The following is a 22,883-nucleotide window of genomic DNA, read 5'->3' on the forward strand; positions in this document are numbered from 1 at the left end:
AAAAAAAAAAAAAAAAACCAGAACAAAAAGGAAAATGATATTAAAAATTCAGGGATTCTGCTTGGGCTGAGTATCTGTGTGCATACATGGCAGAATAACCCACCAGCGATGATGGTGGGGGGTGGCCACTCAGCTCAGGCTCTCCCTCTCTTCATCAGAATGGAGGTGGGCAAACAGTGAGCATGCCAATTACCAGATACCAATGAAAAAAAATCAAAACCAAGCAAAACTGACAAAGTATATTGTCCACCTTTGTCCCTAGGTTACCATGGCGTTTTTCCGTGGTGTTTCTGTTCCCCCTGTTTCATCTTGCCACTTGGTCTCGCCCAGAATCTAAGCTCAGGCCTCCGAGCCCGGCCTGGCAGATTCAAAAGTACGCGATTTTTTAACTTCAGCTCCAAACTCCACAAGTTATAAGCCTTCAAACCTTTGAACTATTTCTATCTCTGTGGTTCCAAGTTTTGGAGCTCAGCCCTAGATCTGCTTTGCCTGGTATTCTGTGTTATTGCTGATGGTGACCTTCACTGCACCTCCACCCTAGCCACCATCAAGCCCCGCCTCTCCATTTCATTTTTGACAACTTCAATAATTCAGTATATAATAACAGTTATTCACTATTAAATCACAAGAATCTTATCCTTGTCTCTTTTCACTAGACCCATCTAGACAAGACAAAAACTGTTCAGTGAGGACTCTATCTTCCTCCACACACGTTTTTTTTTTTTTTTTTTTTTCTTGTTACTGTGGATTATGTGGGCAAACATCAGTTTAACATTCATCATATCATATTTCCTTGCACTGAAATGATTACAATCCCCTCCATGCATCATCAAACAACCAAAATGTACACAGCCCATGGCTGCCAGCACACAACACCCCTCCCACCCTGCATCCACTGTTCCTAGCTGCTCCATCTATTCCATCATTGTCCCAGTCTCCATTTCTGGCTTCACTGCTTCTCTGGGTAGGGTCCAACACTCATCTCTTCTCACTTGAAGGTCTCAGGGACCTCCGCTCTTGGGCTTCAAAATAAATCACTCCACTCCTTTTTGAAAATGTTTTATTGTGAATTATGTGATAGTTTGCATGGAAGAACATTAAATTTACATGTATCCTATCATATATCATTTCATTGCCATGGTTATAATCCCCTCCATGCATCATCAACCAACCAAAGGGTATATAGCCTGTAAGCCTGCCCCCATGGTCATCAGCACACAGACACTCTCCCTCTCTGGGTTTAAATTCCCCAGCCACTCCATCTCCCCACATCATCTTCTCTGTCTCCATCTCTGGCATCATTGCATCTCTAGGTAGGGTCCCGCTCTCCATTGTTCTCCTTGATGGTACCAGGGACCTCTGCTCCTAAACTACTAAATTAATCACTTTCTTCCTTGACACAAAACGTCTAGCTTTACATTTCCAACCCTCACAATCAATCCTGATAACAATTATTCACTATTGTATCACAAGAGACCTATCCAAATTTACTTTCATCAGCCACGACTAGACAGACTGGACACTATTTAGTGGATAGTCTATATTCCTCCATGTCCACTGGATCTAGATTCCCTACTTAAAGCTTGTAAGCCATTCACTTCTTGCCTTTGAAGCCCCCACAATTTGGGTAGCCAATGTCCAAGTTGCCCATTCCTGTCTACTCTGTGTAAGGAGGGGTTGGGAATGATCCCTCCTGTAAAGACCTGTTCCCTGTTTTGAGCTACTGCATCCATAGGTGTAGGTCAAGTTCGTCAAATTGTATCAGATTACTCTATTTTTATTTTTTCCTCTTTTTTCTTCTTCTAGTTGAGCTCTGATCATCCAGTCATTGAAACCAGGTCAAGTGGATATTATCTGCAAGTGTGGGTGGTCTTGTGCATATGCCCTCCCTTCTTATCAGCTGGACGCTTCACTCTCCACTCTAGTCATCTGTGGCTATGTCACTGACTCTGGGCCCAAGAGTCCCCAGGTCTTGCCACACTGCTTGCCAACCAATTCTCCACCAGGGTTCACAGGAGTCTACTGATTGCTGTAGGGTTTAGCGTGCAGCTTCATTGCTGTTTTTCCCTCACTTCCCCTTATCAGTGATAAACGTGGTCACCAATCAGAGCGTGTATTCCCACTGAGTCTTAGTCTTGCAAGGGGGTTTTCACTGAGGAGACCCGACCACTTGCCTTGATGTCTTCTGGGTGAGCAACTTGCTTATTCTTGTAGTAATCAGTCACTCTGCCTATATTGTTTTGTATTTTTCCTGTCGGTCTTCTTTTAAGTATCTTCTCTTCTTCTACCTGCTCCAGGCTGGCCTGCTTGTCCTTTCAAGTGGAAATTTCCTTCCTCTGAAGATTCTGGATGCTGTTCAGGATTCCAACTGTGGTCTTATGTAATGCAGAGGATCTACAGGAAGCCTCCTTCACTGGACATGTTGTAGTCCCATTTTAGGTATTCCAATCAGTTATAGGCAGAAGATGGACTTACAACTTTCTATGGTGATATTTTGGAATATTCCTTTCTCTCTCCCTCAAGTGTCTATTTTATAATGGTATGCCCAGGAAACAAAGATTCATAAGACAGCCAAGCATCTTAACATTCTTTCCCCTCTTTTCTCCATTCCAACCTGTCTCAATCCTGTATCTCTGAGCCCTGTTGTAGCAATTTTGTGCTTACATCATTATTTACCTCTATCCTACTTAGCCCATGGAAAACCTGCCTAATTGTTTTCCATTGGTTTTGTTCTTCCATTCCCCTCCCCATTCTTTTATATAACCCCTCCCCAGCAACAAAACTATCCTGTGTCTATTCCCTACACTGTGCTCCACCTTCCCCTTTCCATATAAAGTTTGTAATTGTTTTTTCCATCTCTTTGACGAATGTTGTTGGAATCTGGATTGGGATTGCATTGTATGTGTAAATTGCTTTGGGCAGTGTTGACATTTTCATAATGTTAAGTCTTACTAACCTGGAGCATGGTACATTCTTCCATTTTTGCACATCTTTTTTGTTTTCTTGTAGTATTGCTTTGTAATTTCCTTTGTATAAGTCCATTGTTTCTCTGGTTACATTTATTCCTACATATTCCATCCTTTGGGTGGCTATTGTAAATGGTATTGCTTTCCTAATGTACTTTTAAATGTTGTCGTTTTTGTTATAGAGGAATCCAACTGATTTTTGTATGTTGATCTTCATTCTGCCACTTTGCTGAATCTTTCTATGAGGTCTAGTAGCTTTTTTTCGGAGTCTTTGGGGTTTTCTACGTATATGATTATATCATCTGCATATAGATTCTGTTATTATACATTTGATTTCCTTTGATTCCGTTGTGACTTCACCTATGTGGTTTCTAATGTGTGTTATTTGTCTTCTCCCTCTTTTCAATTGTTAGGTCTGTCAATTTTATTTATCCTTTCAGAGAACAAGCTTCTTGTCCTGTTGATATTCTCTATTGTTTTTCTCTTTTCTATCTCATTTATTTCTGCTCTAATCTTTATTATTTCTTTTCTTTTGATGGCTGCAGGTTTCCTCTGTTGATCTGTTTCTAATTGTTGTAGGTGCTGTGTTAATGTGTTAATTTTTGTTATTTCTTCTTTGGGGATGTGTATACTAATTGCCATAAATTATCCTCTAAGCACCACTTTTGCCGTGTCTCAAAGATTTTAGTATGTTGTGTTTTCATTTCTTTTTAGGAACTTTGTGAGTTCACATTTAATTTCTTCTACTACCCAGTCGCTTTTCAGCAGGGTGTTATATTCATTTTCCTTGTATTTTACTTTATTTCCTTGGTCTTCCTATTGTTGGTTTCTAATTTGATAGCATTATGGTCTGAGAAGATGCTTTGTAGTATTTTGATATTTGTAAATTTATGGACATTTGTTTTGTGGCCTAAGACATGGTCTATTCTGGAGAATGTTCCATGTGCACTGGAAAAGACTGTGTATTGTGCTGTTGTTGGGTTGAAGGCTCTGTACACATCTATGAGGTCCAGTTTGATGATTGTGTTATGTAATTCTTCTACGTCTTTGTCAAGTTTCTTTCTGGTTGTTCTATCCATTTTTGAAAGTGGTGTATTGAAATCACCCACTATTATTATAGATTCATCTATTTCTTTCTTCAAATCTATGAGACTTTGCTTTATATATTTTGGAGCTCTTTCATTGGGAGCATAGATATTTATTATTAGTATGTGATCTTGCTCGATTATTCCTTTAATCATAAGATACTGTCCATCTTTATCTATTATGCTGATTTTTGCCTTAAAGTTTATTTTATCAGAGATTATATTGCCACTCCTGTTAGTTTTGTTTTTTTTTTGTTTTTTTTTGCAATTATTTAGCTTGGTATATTTTTTCCTATCCTTTGACTTTTAATCTGTTTTTGTCTCCGTGCGTGATATATGTCTCTTGCAGACAGCATAATGAAGAATCTTGTTTTCTTATCCAAAATCCTCCATCTCTTAACTCATGCATTTAATCCATTTGCATTCAGTATAATTATTGAAAGGTATGGATTAATTGCTGCCATTATGTTTGTTTTTGGTGGTGTTGCTGCTTTCTTTATTATGTGTGTCTTCATTTTCTTAGTTCATGCTTTTGTGTTCTTTCTTGTGAGATTCCTCATAGTTTTAATGTTTCCATGTTCTTCTTGGATTTTCATTTTTTGGTTATATTTGAATTGTTAATTTTCTTTGAGGTTACCTTATAGTCCATGAACTTTTGAACTTTTCACTTCATTTAAAATTTTTTTTTTTTTTTTTTTTTTTTTTTTACAGTTAGGTGCCATCGACTTGGTACTGACCCATAGCGACCTTATGCACAGCAGAACGGAACACTGTCCAATCCTGGGCCAACCTCATCACTGTTGCCACACTTTAGTCCATCAATGCTGCCACTTGTCTAATCCATTTTGTTGGGGGTCTTCCACTTTTTCTTTGACCTTCCACTCTAACAAACATGATATCCTTCTTCAGTGACAGGTCCCTCCTGACAATGTGTCTGAAATATAAGAGATGAAGTTTAGCCATCTTTGCCTCCAAGGTGTAATCTGGCTGCACTTCTCCTAAAACGGATCTATTGGTTCTTTTGGCAGCCCATGGCACTTTCAACACTCTCCTCCAACACTGTAACTCAAAAGCAGTCTATTATATCAGGTAATCTACCTGACCTTCTCACCATTTGGATCTCTATTCCTACATGTTTACCTTCTTTTACATTGTAATTGTTTTCATCTTAGACTGACCTCCCAGATTCTCCGAGTTTGTTCTTATCGTTTTGTTCTGTTCTCGACTATTCCTTCTGTCGACTTAATTAAAATGTCTCCCCATTACCTTCTTGCTTGCATGGTTTCTATTGAGAGATCTGAGCTTAATCTGACTTGCTTGCCTTTGTATGTAACACTTCTCTTTTCCCTAGCTGCTTTCAGAAGTGTCTCCTTATCTTAGAGCTTGATTATGATATTTCTCAGAGATTTTCTTTTGGGATCTATCCTTCCTGGGGTTTGTTGAGCTTCTTGAATGTTTATCTTTTCACTTTTCAGGATGTTAAAAAAAAAAATTCTTCCAGCAGTTCTTCAACTATTTCCTCTGTTGACTTGTGTGATTCTTCTTGCTCTGGAATGCTGATAATTCTTAAGTTATTCCTTTTCATGTTTTCCAACATGAATCTTAGATCTTCTTCAGATTTTTTATCCTTTTTTGTGTTTGTTTTTCTATCTTAGTTGTATTGAGAGATTTGTCTTCCAGATTTCTGGTTCTGCCTTCCATCTCTTCTTATTTTACCTCTTTGACCTTTCAACATATTGTCTATTTCTGATATTGTATTACTGATCATTTTGACCTCTTTCTGTAGGTTTTGAATTGTTTCCAATTCTATATCTATCTGATTTGATTGTTCTTGTAACACTTTCTTGACTTCTTCCTTATTTTTCTTAACTCCATTGTAAAGTGTTTTGAAACATTTAAAAATCATTTTTCTGAATTCTTTCTCAAGCATTTCCAAGGCCTGCGCTCCTTCCAGAATGGAGCCCAGGTCTATATCTAGGTCATTTGTCTCAGACATTTTATCTTGTTTTTGGACATGTGCTGATATGGTTATCTGCTTTTGCTTCTTGGACATGTTTGGTGCTTATCTGTGGATTTAACACTCAATTGAGTATATGTTTTGTGCTTTTTCATGCTTTCTGATTGCCTCCAGGTAGATGTGATCAGGATGTGGGCTTCCCTTTTCACACTTCTTATTGCTTAACGCAGAGTATCTTCCACAGGTGTTGTCTGCCTCCCTGGTGTATGGCAATTCGTAATGGCTCTTGCCTTGATTTTAGTGTTTTATAGAGTATGATTGAAGCTTGACTATATGGCAGGAGTTTCTATCTTTTCTTGGGTAATAGAGGGAGAGAAAGAGTCCCCCATAGGTGGAAGGGGGAGCATAAAACAGCAACAACAACAACAAAAAATTTTAATGATCAAAAAAAACCCAACAACAACAGAAACTATTTTGGACACTGGGTCTATGATTGCAGAAAAGGGAAAGGAGTGCGAGAGAAAAAAAAATCTGTATCCTAATATGAGTATGACTTATTTTCCACTTTCAGCTTCTTGCCTTCAAATCTTCCTGATAGATTTCAAAGTGCCACTGTTGGTTCTTATGCTGTACCTCAGGATTTAATTTGATGTTTGACTTGTTTTGGTTTCGAGCTCTCTTTCCCTCTTCACTCCCTTTGTTTTGGCCTTTTCCGTATTTAAAAAAAAAAAAAATGTTCAGGGCTGGTTCTTGGGCTGAGAGTATCTGTGCACATGCATGGCATAAGAACCCACCATTGGGATGTCCACTCACTCAGGCACCCCCTCTAGTCACCAGAATGGAGGTATACAAACAGTGGGTGGCCAATGAACAGAAACCAAAAAGCAAAAAGAAAATCTGAACAAAGCAAAACCAACAAAGTGCATTGTCCACCTTAGCTTCAAGGTTCCAGCGGCCTTTTTACATGATGTGTCTGCTCCCCCACTTGGTCTTGCCAGTTGGTCTTGCCTAAGTTGTTGGCTCTGGGCCTCCAAGACCAGCAGATTCAAAAGTACACCATTTCTTACTTTGGCTACAAGTTCTACTAGCTATGAGCCTTCAAACTTTTTGAATATTCCTACTTATGTGGTTCTGAGTTTTGGAACTCTGCCTTGAATTTGCTTTTCCTGGTATTCTGTAGTATTACTAATGGTGAACGTCACTGCACCTCTAGCCTAGCCACTATCAAGCCTTGCCCCTCACTCTACTCATTTTGTTACAAAACATCTACCTTTATATTTCCGACCCTCACAGTCAGTCCTAGTAGCAATTATTCACTTCTGTACCACAAGAATCTTATCTCCATCTCTTTTAATTAGCCACATCCCAACATATTGGAGACTCCACCTTCCCCTACCCCATTTGGAAATAGGATTCTTCTTGAAAGCTTGTAATCCAGTGACTTCTTGCATTTGTAGTCCCCCATTTTGGGTAGCCAACGTCTAAGTTGCCCATCCCTGTTAAACCTGTGTACCTAAGGAGTGAGAATGATCCTCGCTGTAAAGATTTGTTCCCTTTCTTGAGCTACTACATCGTAAGTAAAGGTAAATTCATCAAATTGTAGCGGATTACTCTTTTTTTTTCTTCCTCTTCTTTATTCTTCTATTTGAGTTGTGATCATCCAGCCATTGAAGCCAGATCAAGTGGGTACTATCTACAAGTATGGGTGCTCTTGTGCATCTCCCCTCACTTCATATCAGGTGGGTGCTTCACTTTCTGCTCTAGTACTCTATGGCCATGTCACTGACTCTGGGCAAAGGAGTCCCCAGGTCTTGCCAAACTGCTGGTCAACCAGGTCTACACCAGCGTTCACAGGAGTCTAATGAATGTGTTCGAACTTAGCTCCCAACTTCATTGCTGTTTTCCCTCCTCTTCCCCTTATCAGTGACGAACGTGGTCACCAATGAGACCACAGCACAAGGGGGTTGTCCTGAGGAGACTTGCCTTGATGGCTCTTGGGCGAACAGCTTCCTTTGTCTTGTAGTAGTCAATCAAGACTGCGATTTTTTTTTTAATTTTTCCTGCCATTCTTTCTTTCACGAAGTATCTTCTGTTCTACTAGCCCCTCCAGGCTGGTCTATTTGTTCTTTCAAGTGGAATTTTCCCACCTCAGATGATACTGAATAGGGTTCAGGATTCCCCCTACGGTCTTATGCAATGCAAAGGCTCCTCAGGAAACCTCTTTCACTGGACAAATTCTAGCCCCCTTTAAAGTATTCCAATCAGTTAAAGGCTGAAGAAGGATTTACAAGCTATCTATTGTGATGTTCCTGGCTGTTCCTTTCTGTTCCCCTCAAGTGTCTATTTTATAGTGGTAGGCAAGGGGAACCAAGATTCAAAAGACAGCCAAGCATCTTAACAGTATACCCCTCTTATACTCATTGAAACTATTCCTCAATCCCTGTACCCTGGAGCCCTCTTGTTCCAAGGTTATGCATACATTATCATTTACCTCTATCCCACCTAGCCCATGCAAACCTGCCTAGCTGTTCTCCAACCCAGCTTGTTCTTCCATTCCCCTCCCCCTTCTTGTGTATTGCACCCCCACTCCCTCAGAACCAAAGCTATCCTGTGGCTATTCCAAATGCTGTGCTCTATCTTCCACATCCTCCCTCCCCTCTGCTTATCCCACATATCCCCTTGATCAGCAAATATATATATATATAGTTTATTTTTTTGTTTTAGGGTGGGTTCTTTTTCTTAATCTTTTAGAATAATGGTCACGTGCAGTATTTCTCCCATTATTTTGGTTCACTTTTTACTCTTTTGGTGAAGTCTTTAGATGTACATAAGTTTTTATTTTTATTGTTTTATTATTATGTCCCAATCATCTATTTTGTCTATTTTTGTTTGTATGGTTTTCAAAAAGTTTGCTAGTCTGTGTATGCCCTGAATTAGAGCCCTCAAATTTGTCCCTATTTTTTCACTTATGATCTTCATAATTTTGAGATTCACATTTAGGTATTTTATCCATGTTGAGTTGGGTTTTGTATAGGTTGTGAGGTAAAAGTCTTGATTCAATATTTTGCATAGTGCTTTCTCGTTCTGCCAGCAATATCTATTAAAGTGACTGTCTCCTCCCCACGCGATATATTTTGGCACTTTGTTGCTGAATGTGGGTGGGTTAATTTCCGGATTCTCAATTGTGTTCCATTGATCAATATATTTTTCATTGTACCTGTACCAGGCTTTTTTTTTACCATTGTAGCCATGTAGTAAATTTTGAAATCTGGGAATGAGAGGCTTCCAACTGTGTTCTTCTTCTTAAGCAGTGCTGTGCTTATCTTGGGTCTCTTTCCTTTCCATATAAAATTTGTAATTGATTTTTCCATCTCTTTGAAGAATGTTGTTGGAATCTGGACTGAGATTGCATTATATGTGTAAATTGATTTGAGCAATAATTATATTTTCATGATGTTGAGTCTTCCTGTCCAGGAACATGATGTAGTCTTCCACTTTTGAAAGTCTCTTTTGGTTTCTTGTAGTAGTATTTTACAGTTTTCTTTGTACAGGTCCTTTGATTCTCTGGTTACGTTTATTCCTAAATGGTTCATTCTTTGGATAGATATTTTAAATGGTATTGCTTAACTAATGTCCTATTCAGCACTGTATTGGTTTCCTAATGACCATTTCAGCTCTGCCATTGTTACTAAAGAGGAATCCAACTGATTTTTGTATGTTGATATTATACTCTGCCACTTTGTTGAATCTTCCAATGAAGTCTAGTACCCTTTTTTTACTGAGTCTTTGGGGTTTTCTATGTATATGATCATATTGGCTGCAAATAAAGTGTTTTATTTCCTCTTTGCCAATTTGGATGATTTTAATTACCCAATCTTGCCATATAGCTCTGGCAAAGACTTCCAAACAACATTGAATAGGAGTGGTAACAAAGGGCACCCTTGTCTAGTTTCTATTCGCAAATGGAATGCTTTCAGTTTAACTCCATTGAGAGTAATGTAGGCTGTTGTTTTTGTATATATGCTCTTGATTACGTTGACGAATTTCCCTTCAATTCCTACTTTGTTGAGTGTTTTTATCAGGAATGGATTTTGGATTTTGTCAAATGCCTTTTCTGCATCAATCAATATGATCATATGGTTCCTTTTCTTTTTCTTATTTATATGGAAGATTACATTGATTTTTTTTTTTTTATGAAACTTGGTCTGATGTATTATTTTTTGATGTGATGCTGGATTCTGTTGAAATTTTTTGCATCTATGTTCATAAGGACATTGTAAGTTTCTTTCTTAGTGATGTCCTTCCCTGGATTTGGTATGAGGGTTATGCTTGTTTCATAAAATGTATTAAGAAGTTTTCCATCCTCTTCTATATTCTAGACTAATTTGAGTAGAATTGGTGAAAGCTCTTCCCTGAATGTTTGGTAGAATTCACCAGTGAAGCCATCTGGGCCTGGACTTCTTTTGGTTGGGAGTTTTTTGATAACCTGGTTAATGTCTTCTTTCGTTATGGGTCTATTCAAGTTTACTACTTCACTGTGTGGAAGTTTAGATTGGTTGTGTTTTTCTAAAAATGTATCCATCTCTTCTAAGTTTTCAAATTTGTTAGAGTACAACTCTTCATAGTATTCTGTTTTTTATTTCATTTGGTTCAGTTTTGACATCACCCATGTGGTTTCTAATGCGAGTTATTTGTGTCTTCTCCCTCTTTTCTTTAGTTAGGTTTGGCAATGATTTGTCAATTTTATTAATCCTTTCAAAGAACCAGCTTCTAGTCCTGTTGATTCTTTCTATCATTTTTCTGTTTTCCATCTCATTTATTTCTGCTTTCATCTATATTATTTCTTTCCTTTTGGTGACTGTCTGTTTCTTCTGTTGGTCTCTTTCCAATTGGTGGAAATGCTGTGTTAATGTATTAATTTTGGTTCTTTCTTTTGTTTGGATGTGCACATTTATCACAATAAATTTCCTCTCAGCACCACTTTCACCATGTCCCAAAGATTTTGGTATGTTATGTTTTCGCTCTCCTTTGTTTCTAGGAAATTTGTGAATTCAAGTTTAATTTCTTCTATCCAGTCGCTTTTCAGTAGGGTGTTATTCGGTTTCTATGTATTTGACTTTATTTCCTTGGTCTTCTTATTGTTGATTTCTAGTTTTATAGCATTGTGGTGTGAAAAGGTGATTTGTAGTATTTTGATGTTTGTAAATTTATGGAGGCTTGCTTTTTGACCTAACACATGGTCAATTGTGGAGAATGTTCCATATGCACCAGAGAAGAATGTATATTCTGTTGTTGTTGAGTTGAAAGCTCTGTACACATATGTGAGGTCAAGCTGGTTGATTGTGGTGTTTAGTTCCTCTGTAACTGTGTCAAGTTTCTTTCTTGTTGTTCTGTCCCTTTTCAAAAGTGGCTTATTAAAATATCCCACTATTATATGATTTATCTATTTCTTTCTTCAATTATAGTAGAGTTTGCTTCATATATCTTAGTGCTATTTCATTGTTAGCGTAGATATTTATTTGGTTATGTCATTTTACTCAATTGACCCTTTGATCATGAGATAGTGTCCTTCTTTATCTCTTATGCTGGTTTTTGTTTTAAAGTTCATTTTATCAGAGATTAGTGTTGCCACTCCTGCTTCTTTATTACTGCAGTTACCTTCTTATGTTTTTTTTTCCATCCTTTAACTTTTAGTCTGTTTTTGTCTTTGTGTGTAATGTGTGTCTCTTGCAGGCAGCATATTAAAGGGTCTTGTTTTCTTATGCATTTTGCATAATGCAAAATGGGTCTTCACTGGTGCATTTAATCCATTGACATTCAATGTAATTATAGATGTTGTTGTTGTTGTTAAGTGCTGTGGAGTCTATTCCAATTCATAGCGGTCCTGTACAGCGTTTCTGAGGATGTAAGTCTTTACGGAAGCAGAAAACCTCATCTTTCTCCTGTGGAACAGCTGGTAGTTTCGAACTGCTGACCTTGTGGTTCGCAGCCCGATTCATAATCATTACACTACCAGAGTTTTGGCATGAATTAATTGTCATGTTTATTTTTTGGTTGTGCTGTTCATTCCTTTGTTAGGCATGCCTTCTTGTGCTGAGTTTGTATTGTTTTTGGTGCTATTTCTTGTCAGTTTCTTCTTAGTTTTCATCGTTCCTTGTTTGCTTCTTCTGCTTGGAAGTTCATTTTCTTAGTAAGTTGTGAAGTATTAACTTTCTTTAGGATTACCTGACAGTCTATTAACTTTTCCCTCCATTTAAGACAGTCTATTGTATCCTGTAATCTTCCTGACCTCCACACCATCTGTATCTCTGTTACTACATTTTTCCCTTCTTGATATTGTTATTATTTTGATCTTTGACGTCTCAGCTCCTTTGAATTTGTTGTTGTAATTTTGTTCTGTTCTGGACTCTACTATTTGTCATCTGAGTTTCTGGTTGGTGTCTGTTCTTGTTGGTTTTCAGTCCAAAAAACTCCCTTTAGGACGTTTTGAAGTGCTGGATTAGCTTTGATAAAATCTCTTAGATTCTGTTTAACCTGGATTGGTTTGATTGCACCATTGTATTTAATTGACAGTTTTGCTGGATAGACAATTCTTGGTTGGCAGGGTTTTTTTTTTTCTTTTAGGGCTTTATATATGTCTCCCCATTGCCTTCTTGCCTGTATGGTTTCTGCTGAGAAGTCAGAGCTTAATCTAATTTGCTTGCCTTTGTAAGTAACACTTCTCTTTTCCTTGGCTGCTTTTAGGATTCTCTCCTTGTCTTTGATTTTGGAGAGCTTGATTATTATATGTCTTGGTGATTTTCTTTTGGGGTATATCTTCCTGGGGTACGTTTGGCTACTTGAATTCTTATCCTCTCATCCTTCAAGATGTTAGAGAAATTTTCTTCCAGGATCTATTCAATTATCTCTTCTGTGGACTTCTTTGATTCTTCCTGTTCCAGAATGCCAATAGTGAATCTTAGACTCTCTTCATATTTTTTATCCCTTTTTCTGCTTGCTCTTCTGTCTTAGCAGTATTGAGAAATTTGTCTTCCAGCTTTCTGGGTCTGGCTTCCATCTCTTCACTTCTACTCCATTTCTGATATTTTATTTTTAATCATATGGACCTCTTTTTGTAGGTGTTGAATTGATTCCAGTGCTATATCACTCTTGTTTTCATTGCTCCTGTAATACTTTCCTGACTTCTTCCTAATTTTCCTCCAACCCTTTTTGGTGCATTTGAATTTTCCATACCATTCTTTTCAATTTCTTCTTGGGCAAATACAAAACCTGCTCTGGCTCTTCTGGAAAGCCTCTGTCTGCCTCCAGCTCATTTGACTCAGTTACTCTTTTCTGTTTTTGGACATGTTTTGAGATCTTTTGTTGTGGGTTTTTTATTTGTTTGTTTGTTTGTTTTGTCATTTTTAGTGTTTATGTGTGTTTTTAATGTTTAAATGGATGTTTGTTGCTGTGTTGTTAAGCTTACTGAGTGTCTCCTGGTGGATATGATCAAGAGATAGGCTTCCCTTTTAGTAATGCCTAGCAATTTTTATTGTCTCTTGTCTCAATTGTGGACTGTCATGAGATGTGCTTGTAGCTTTGCTATATAGCCGCAATTGCTGTCTCTTCTTGTGTAAGATAGGGAGAAAATGTTCCCTCGTCCAGAAAAAAAAAAAAAAAAAAAAAAAAAACAGAAAGACCAAAAACAGAAGCATAAAATCAGAGACAAATACCACCACTCTAAAACAAAAATAAAACCGTAGCTAACTGGCCAGTCACCTTTGCTGCACAGGTAGTGTGCATGAACTGTAAAAACCTCCATCAATGTGTGGGGGTGTCCAATCTCTCAGGACCCTCCTCTGTTCACCACCATAGAGGTGTGCAGATAGATATTGAGATGTTAATGGGAGAAAGATGTCTAGTATTTTTGTCTCTGAAGATCAGTTAGGTATCTGCATATGGACAGCATAAATCTCGAAATGATTGCATCCTTTTATGTTGGGGCTTTACAGAGTGTTCATATGGTTTGTCTTCCTGGCCAGACCTGCTTTTCCTTGCTGGATAAGCAGGAGTAAAGTGTCTGCACAAGTTAGCTTTAGGGCTGGGTCCCTGAGTCAGACGTCAAAGAATTAGACTGTGGACCAATGTGGCTCTTCCTCCCTGTGCTGTGGGAAAACTGTGGGCTCAATGCATGACTCGTTTAGGTAGCATGTCCACCCACCTGAAGGCATCCAGGCTAGGCTTAGAAGGTGCTACAGGAGAGAGGAGAAAAAAATGTGTAGAGTCTCCCCACACCTCCTTTTGCAAATGTTGCTGTGCCACTTTTAGCACCAGTTCACTGTGTTTGTCAAGCTGAGGTCCCACCCTCTCAATGCAGCCTAGGCAGTGTGACTGCAGAGGGAGTCCCATGTCCTGATCAATTCCTAATTCACAATATTTTCCTATATACAGTGATTTTTCCACCAGTATGTGTGGGAAACTGATGCTCTGCACCTTATGTTTGATCCAGAGCTCTGGATCTTTCCCGTGAAAGCAGCTTCTCTGTGTTTTAAACCCCTCACTCTCGGAGGCTGTCATACCTAACTCTGCTTCTGCTGTCTCCAAAACTGAAAGTCCAACATATTTTTTAAAGGGTTATTGTTATTGTTGTTGTTGTTAGATGCCATCCAGTCAGTACTGACTCATATCAATCTTATGCACTACATAATGAAACACTTCCAATCTTGAGCCAGCCTCACAATTGTTGTAAACACTTCAGCCCATTTATGCTGTCATTTTGTCAATTCATCTCACTGGTGGTCTGCTTCTTTTTCTCTGACCCTCCACATTACCAAACATGATATCCGTCTCCAGCGACTAGTCCCTCCTGACAATATGTGCGAAGTAAGAGAAACGAAGTTTGGCCAACCTGGCCTCCAAGAAGCACTCTGGCTGCACTTATTACATTTCAGATCTGTTTGTTCTTTTGGCAGTCTATGGTACTTTCAATATTCTCCTCCAACACCATAACTCAATATATAAAACTCTGAGGCAAAAATTGTTTGTCCTGTGCTGGGTCTGGATCTTGAATATGACTCATCCTTCAACTATCAGTTCTTTGGACTTGAGCCCATTGCCTGCTCTATTACCTATCAATCTTGAGAGACATCAGTAGGCTGCCTTTTTTTACCTATTTATTGTCTAACTACATTCTGATTTATTGGCTCTACAGTGTATAAATCAGAAGCGTCTAGCCTGACATTTAACTCATGGACTTGAGACTGACCATCTCTTCAAATGTGTAGGCCATTTCTTTTACATAAACCTCTCCTTATATATACATATATTAGCATCTCTGGCTTTGCTTTTTTCAGAATGCAAACCTAAAACAGTGGTGATAATGGCAGTGATGAAGATCATGATGACACCATCTACAACATAATGAATTTATTTGGGACTTTAAGACCTAAAGTATGAGTGATGAGTCTTTTTTTTTTTTTTCAAATCATCTCCCTTCTCACAGAAATGCAGTCCCATCGGTGTGATCTGAAACTTTAAAATTGCAGTTCTATAGAGGAAAATGTTCAGTTCTCTTGTTTAAAAAAATAATAGCAGCTCAAATATGCTCACCTCCTCACAGCTTTTCTTTGTACAATATCAAAACAAAGTATACTGAGGAGAAATTGCATTCTCCTGCTCACAGATGAGACCTATGAGACCAAGACCAAGAGTTTCCTGCCTAAGATTAGATAGTGGGGGGGGGGGGAGAGAAGGAAAACTAACAATTATTGTGGACTTAATATTAGTCAGATATTAAACTTTACAAGGTGAATTTAAAAGTCTTTCAAATTTTATCTTTAAATATTTAGCTGTGATTCTGAGAAGATGGTAGCACAGACCATTGTTTTGACACCCCCTCAAATGCAACAAGAAATCCAAAACATAAACAATGTTTAGCATCAAGGGTCACTGAATCAGAGCACAGAGGAAAGCAGTGAAGAGCTGCACATAGGAAATAATCAGTAATCATCAAGTCATAAATGGTAGAAAAATCATTGTGTCCACAATTCCTGCCCTTACTCACAACCACACAGTCTACTTGATATTGTGAACTAGGGATATGGACCCATAAAAAAAGATTGCTTCTCATACCACAACACAATCTGCCTCTACAAAAAGTCAGGAATCCAAACTTCTGCTCTAAAATAAAAAAGGCAGGCATCCTTTTGGGGTATGCTCATACTTCCCCCATACAGATACTATCCACATCAAGGCTGTTACTAGTTGTTACATAAAGCATCTGCATTGGAATATGCTCCCATAATCAGCACTCTACCTTCTTCCCTGAGAGTCCTGGTGTGGCCCTTTGGGCTAATGCATCAGACTACAAAGTCCTTTGAACTGCAAGGTCAAAACACCAGATGTTCCTTGGATACCGTATACAGGGTCACTATGGGTCAGAACAGATTCTAAGGCACTTAACAAAAATTACACCTTCCTCCCTGCATACACTATAACACAAAACTCTGAAATCAACAAGACAAATTTCCCTGAGGGTCAATTCAGATTAGTCTGTTCCCATTTCTTTGGTCAGCAATGATGACTGCTAAGTGAAGCTGCTGTGTTATGAAGCAGGTATTTTTAGTGGAGCTTGCATTCACAGCTAATGACCTATCAGGGGGTGGTTCTGATAGCAACAAGGCGGGCCTCTATAGGTATCCATGGAGTGTGATCCCCTCCCACACCCAATAACTATTGGTTGCCAGTCTGTTCCCAACTGCTAAAGAACGTCATTACAATGAAACCTACTCCTATACTCACCACTCTATCTGCTTCCCTGTGATCCTTATAGATCAGGCTTCTGGAAGCAACAAGATGGATCTCCATAAAGGTAAGTGTAAGTCTGTCCACTTCCCTTGTAGTTGGCACTACGGAATGATTACTGAAACTGGTATGTGCTAGGAAGCAAGCATCTTGAATGGGAGGCTACACTCACACTCACAGCCTGCATGCTCTAAAGTGAGCTCTGATAGCAATAAAGAAATCCTCCATGGGCATCCATTTAGAACGTGATAACCACTCCCCTACTCAGTAACTGTCAGCTGCTGGAGTGTCATGAACTCCTACAGAAGGATTTCTACAGTGGAGCCACACAGTGGGTCACTTAGGTGATGACTGCTCCTCCAATTACCCCAACAAGACAGATATAGTTGAGATTCTTCTGAAATGTGCCAGGCTCTCCTCCTTTGAAAATGGAGGAAAGTCTGCTTGATCTTTCACTGAATGCTAGCTCAAATATAAACAATTCTCAGAGACCAGAGAAGAAAGCCTTAGGAAAAATAGGAAAGCAACACTCAGGCCTGAATCCTGAAGGAAATGAGAAAAGAAGGAAGCTATAGGGTGTGCAGGGAAGAAGGTAAAGGATCTCCAATAAATTAAGTGCTGATTTCCTTTCAGAAACATTGGAGCCCAGGAGGCAATTCAAATATATATTTAAAATGCTGAAAATAACAACAACTATGAACCAAGAAGACAGTGATCCACAAGGTCGACAGTTCAAACCCACCAGCTGCTCCTAGAAACCCTAAACAGAGATTGTAATCATTGCAATGAAATGGTGAGTGCAAAACTGATGTTCTCCCATTTAAACTATCACGTAATTCACAATAAAATATTTTTAAAAATATATTTCTGATATTGTCTACTGTCAACAAAGATCTATCTGATATTAAAAATTATATTCTTGCCCTCTTCTGAATCTAACTTAATTTTCTGGCAGCTATATTTCAAGAATGAGGGTGAAATTAAAGTATTCCCAGATAAACAGAAGCTAGCAGACTTCTTATCCACCAGACCAGACATACAAAAACTGATACTGTGAATTCTGCAGATGGAAGGGAAAGACACTAAAAAGTAATTCAAACTCATGAATAAAAAAAAAGATTCTTAATGAAGGGATTGGCATGGACAAAAAGGGACTTCAAAGAGTTGGTGGGACAAATCCATTATCTTTCCAATCAATTATGACATGGACTCTTACATGACATTTTGCATTCTTCATGTATGATACTCTTGATGTCACCCTACACCTCTTCTGGTCTTTTGTCTTTAGTATCTAATGCATAATATCTGTTCTTAAGATGGTCTCTAAATTGAGGTGGTATATACTCAAAGTCATATTTTGGCTCTCATGGAGTTTTTTTTTAATTTTCTTTAGCTTCAGCCTGAACTCAGATATGAATGATTCATGGTCTGTTCCACAGTCAGCCTTTAGCCTTCTTTTGGCTGACGATGAACTTCTCCATCGTGTCTTCCCACAGATGTCACCAATCTGATTTCTGTGTATTACATATGGTGAGGTTCAGGCTTATGGTCACCTTTTATCTTGTTTTAAAAAAATATTTGCAATGAATATGTCATTAGACTTGCAAAATTATTGTGCTATATCAAGCATCTATTCTATAACCACAATCACATTTTCCAAAAATGGATAGCTACTTCATCCTTGTTGACAACTTTTAAATAATCACAAGTAATTATCAATGCATCTTTCTCACATGTTTGATCAGTTTCAGACTGATAAAATTGGTAGAGTTCTTCAATTTCACCATCACTGATTTTACCACTTGTTGGTGGGTAAATTTGAATAATAGTGGTATTAACTGACTCTTTTACTGTTGTTAAGTTCTGTCAAGTCAGTTCAGACTGATAGTGACCCTGTATAGGGTTTCTAGGAGCAGCTGGTGGGTTTGAACTGTCGACCTTGTGGATCACATTCTAGTACTGATCTTACACCACCACACCATATATGTTATCCTATCACAGGCATCAGGAGGCCTGGTGTGATGCTGTGGACTAATACTCAGACTACAATGCTGTTTGAAATGCAAAGCTCACCAGCTGCTCTTTGGAAACCCTATACAGGGTCGTTATGGGTCAGAACCAACTTGATGGAACTTAATAATAACAACAACATCACAGGCATCATTGCAATTCAGGATAAATATAACATGGTTCTTTTTGATGATGAATGGTAGGCAATTCCACTTCTATTTGATATTCTCATCTGATTCAAAATGTCCAATATCCGTCCATTTCAATTCACTAATGCCTAGGAAATCAATATTTATTTTATTTTATTTTATTTTTGACAACTTCCAACTTTCCTAGATTTATACTTCATTCATTTCCATGTTGTGATTATTAATGAAAAATTGGAATTATTCTTTTCATTTTTTTAGCTGTGTAATGTCACAAATAAAGGTTCTGAAAATTTAATTGCATCCACATCAATAAGGTAATCTCTAATTTAAGGAGTTAGTTCTTCCTTCATGATATTTTGACAATCTTCCAATCTGAAGAAAGCATTTCTGATAGTATTCTGCTTCTATTCATAAGGTTTTCATTGGCTATTTAGAAGTAGTTCATTTCTCCTTTCTAGTCTGTCTTAGTCTGGAAGCTCTGTGTTAACATGTCTACCATGAGTGAAGTGCTAGTATTTAAAATATTGGTGGCATTGCTTCCAGCATCATAGCAACACACAAGCCACCACAGTATGTCAAGCTGAAACATGAATAATCATTAAACTATACAGTATTTCATTGTTCTGTTTCAATGACTGTCTTGGCCTATGTAGAGATTCTGCATGACTATAATTAAGTTTTCTATATTTCCCATTCTTCACAATATTATCCAGGCTTTCTTATGACACTCAAAGTCAAATGTCTTCACACAGTCAAGAAATCATTGTTAAACATCTTCCCAGTAGAGGAGGAAAAGCTGCAATGAAGATATGGGCCAAGTTCAACCATGTTCCATTGACTTCTGTCGACCTAGGGATGAAAGAGAGAAGAGGAAAAGCTGGTTGGTTCAAAGTGTGGTGAGACCTGGGGACTACTGAGCCCACAGAGGGGTAGAGCTGAGAGCAAATTGTCCAGTACAAGATGCACAAGAGTACCCAAACTTTTAGACTTTTAGATAGTACCCATTCGACCTAGCTTTGATGACTTGATGATTAGAACTCGACTAGAGGGAATATATATAAACTGATAAAGGAAAAAAGTGTAAATTGCTATAATTTGATGAATTTGACCTATACTTATGGAAGTAGTAGCTGAAAATATCAACTGAGAGCAAAGGAGTCTTCACATCAAGGATCAATCCTATCTCTTCTGTATAAAAGGTAGATAGGGGCAGGTAACTCAGATATTGGCTACCTAAAATGGGAGGTGATAAAGGCATGAAGCAACTGGCTTTTATGTTTTCAAGAGGGAGCTTAGTTTCAGAGTGGGCAGGGGAAGGTAGAATCTCCACTGAATGGTATTCAACTTGTCTAGATTGGTCTGGTGAAAAGATATGAGTATAACATTCTTATGATTCAATAGTGAACAATTGTTATCTTGACTAATTGTGACTGTCACAACTGTAAAGGTAGAAGTTTTGTAGCAAAAAGAGGGACAAAGTTAATCTTACAGTCAAGGAACAGAGGATGCTAGGACCATTAAGATAGAAGAGGACAACTGGAATGTGGGACCCTATCCAGAGAAGCAGCGACACTAAAAATGGAGACAGAGATGAGGGCATGGAGAAATAGAGGAGCTGAAGACTGTAGACTCATAGAAAGAGCAAGGCTCTGTGCTGGTGGCCAGGTCCTAGTGGACAGGAGGAAGGCTTGCAGAATGTGCCCTTTGGGTATTTAAATGATTATATATTCCTGGGTGTTTTTGTGTACACCCCCCCCCCAAAAAAAAAGAAAAAAACAGAGGGAATAGAAGCAAATACTTCTGAATAATGATGCACAGAGATTGTAATCATTGCAATGAAATGATGAGTGTAAAACTGATGTTCCCCCGTGTAAACAATCACTTAATTCACAATAAAATATTTTTAAAAATATATTTCTGATATTGTCTACTGTCAGCAAAGATCTATCTGATATTAAAAATGATATTCTTGCCCTCTTCTGAATCTAAATAGATTTTCTGGCAGCTATTTCTTGTTTCCCATCTACACACCTTCATTCTGGTGATAGAGGGGATGCCTGAGAGAATGGATACCCCACCCACACTCCTGGAGGTTTCTACTATGCATACTCACAAATCTCCTCAAAATTTAAAGTGACAGTTTCCACTTAAAACCAAATGGTCACCACTCATCTGTCAGATTGTCGTAATGTGGTGGCTTGTGAGTTGTGATGATTCTGAAAACAATGCCACCAGTATGTTAAATAACCAGCAGGATTACTCATGGTGGACAGGATTCAGATGAGCTTTTCAGACAAAAACAAACTAGGAAGAAAGAGTGAAGAACTACTTCCAAATCTTTAGTCACTGAACACTTTATGAATAGCAGAGAAACACTGTAGGATATAGTGCCAGAAAATGAGCTCCTCGGGTTGGAAGGCACTCAAAATGCGACTGGGGAAGAACTGCCTCCTCAAAGTAGAGTTGTAGAGATTCTACAACTCTGGAGTAAAGCCCATGGGACCTTCATTTGCTGGTGGAGCACAAATGAAAATGAAGAGAAACAGCTGTAATCATATATTAAAAATCGAAACATAGAATGTACAAAGTATGACACTGGGAAAATTGGAAGTTGTCAAAAATTAAATGGAAAGTATAAACATTGATATCTTAGATATTAGTGAGCTGAAATGGACTGGTATTGGCCATTTTGATTATGACACCACATGGTCTACTATTCTCGGAATGATAAATTGAAGAGGAATGGTGTTGCATTCATCATCAAAAAGGAGAAATCCAGATTAGTCATGAGGTACAACACTGTCTGTGATAAGATAATATCCATGCACCTACAGGGAAGCCCAGTTAATACTACTATTATTCAAATTTATGCAACAACCACTGAAGTCAGTGAGGATGATATAGAAGAATTCTACCAACTTCTTCAAACTGAAATTCGTCAAACAGGCAATCAAGATGTATCGATCATTAATGGTGATTGCAATGCAAAGGTTGGGAGTAAAGAGGAAGAATCAGTCGTTGGAAAATATGGCCTTGGTGATAGAAATGATGCTGGAGAATGCATGATAGAATTCTGAAAAACCAATGATTTATTCATTTCAAATACCTTCTTTAGACAGAATAACAGACAACTATACACATGGACCTTGCCAGATGGAATACTTAAAAATAAATTGACTACATCTGTGGAAAGAGAAGGTAGAAAAGCTCTATATCATCAGTGAAAACAAGGCTAGGGGCAGACTGTGGAACAGACCATCAATTACTCATATGCAAATTCAAACTGAAACTGAAGAAAATGAAAACAAGTCCACGAGAGCCAAAATGTGACCTTGAATATATCCCACCTGAATTTAGATTTGATACATTAAATACTAAAGACAGAAGACCAGAGAGTTGTGGGATGACATCAAGAACATCATACTTGAAGAAAGCAAAAAATCATTGAGAAGACAAGAAAGAAGGAAAAACCCTTTCTCGTCTGTCTCCCACCACGCAGGCATATAGAGCAAACGAAAATGGCAGCAGTGGTGAAAATGGAGTCGAGCAAGGCCTTCTCAGAGCTTCAAGACAAAGTGATTTGCCAGGGTCTGGCCTCGGCAAGAGGGTGAGGACCCGAAGATGGGGTGTCCAGTGACGATGGCGAGAGAGAGATAGAGAGAGAGAAAACAGACACAGAGAAAACAGATACAAAGAAGACAGACACCTGGGCTTGATGCAAGCTGCCAGACAGAATGCTCAGTGGCTGACATTTTCCCTTCTTGGACTAAATCTAGGTGGGATGTCTGGAGAGGTGAGAGAGAAAAGAAACACTCGGAGACCACAGTAGATGCAAAACCGGCAGACAGCCTCTTCATACCCTGCAAGCAATAATGCCCCACAAGCACTAATGCCCTCTGCCAGCAATAATGCCCTTGCAGACTTAAGTCTGCAT

At 38.4% G+C, this 22,883-nt stretch overlaps 1 protein-coding gene across 1 annotated transcript in view; it reads left to right on the forward strand.

Moving 5' to 3' along the window:
* The first annotated feature begins 22,467 nt into the window (after nt 1-22,467).
* LOC102812038 (prefoldin subunit 1-like) overlaps nt 22,468-22,883 on the forward strand; it is a 1,420-nt gene continuing 1,004 nt past the window's right edge. Inside the window, exon 1 of the mRNA XM_006868549.1 lies at nt 22,468-22,537. Within this exon, the coding sequence (XP_006868611.1) occupies nt 22,468-22,537 (70 nt within the window). The remainder of the gene's footprint in view (nt 22,538-22,883) is intronic.

The sequence above is a fragment of the Chrysochloris asiatica genome, unplaced genomic scaffold (genome assembly GCF_000296735.1).
Source record: "Chrysochloris asiatica unplaced genomic scaffold, ChrAsi1.0 scaffold00118, whole genome shotgun sequence".
Lineage (NCBI taxonomy): Eukaryota > Metazoa > Chordata > Mammalia > Afrosoricida > Chrysochloridae > Chrysochloris > Chrysochloris asiatica.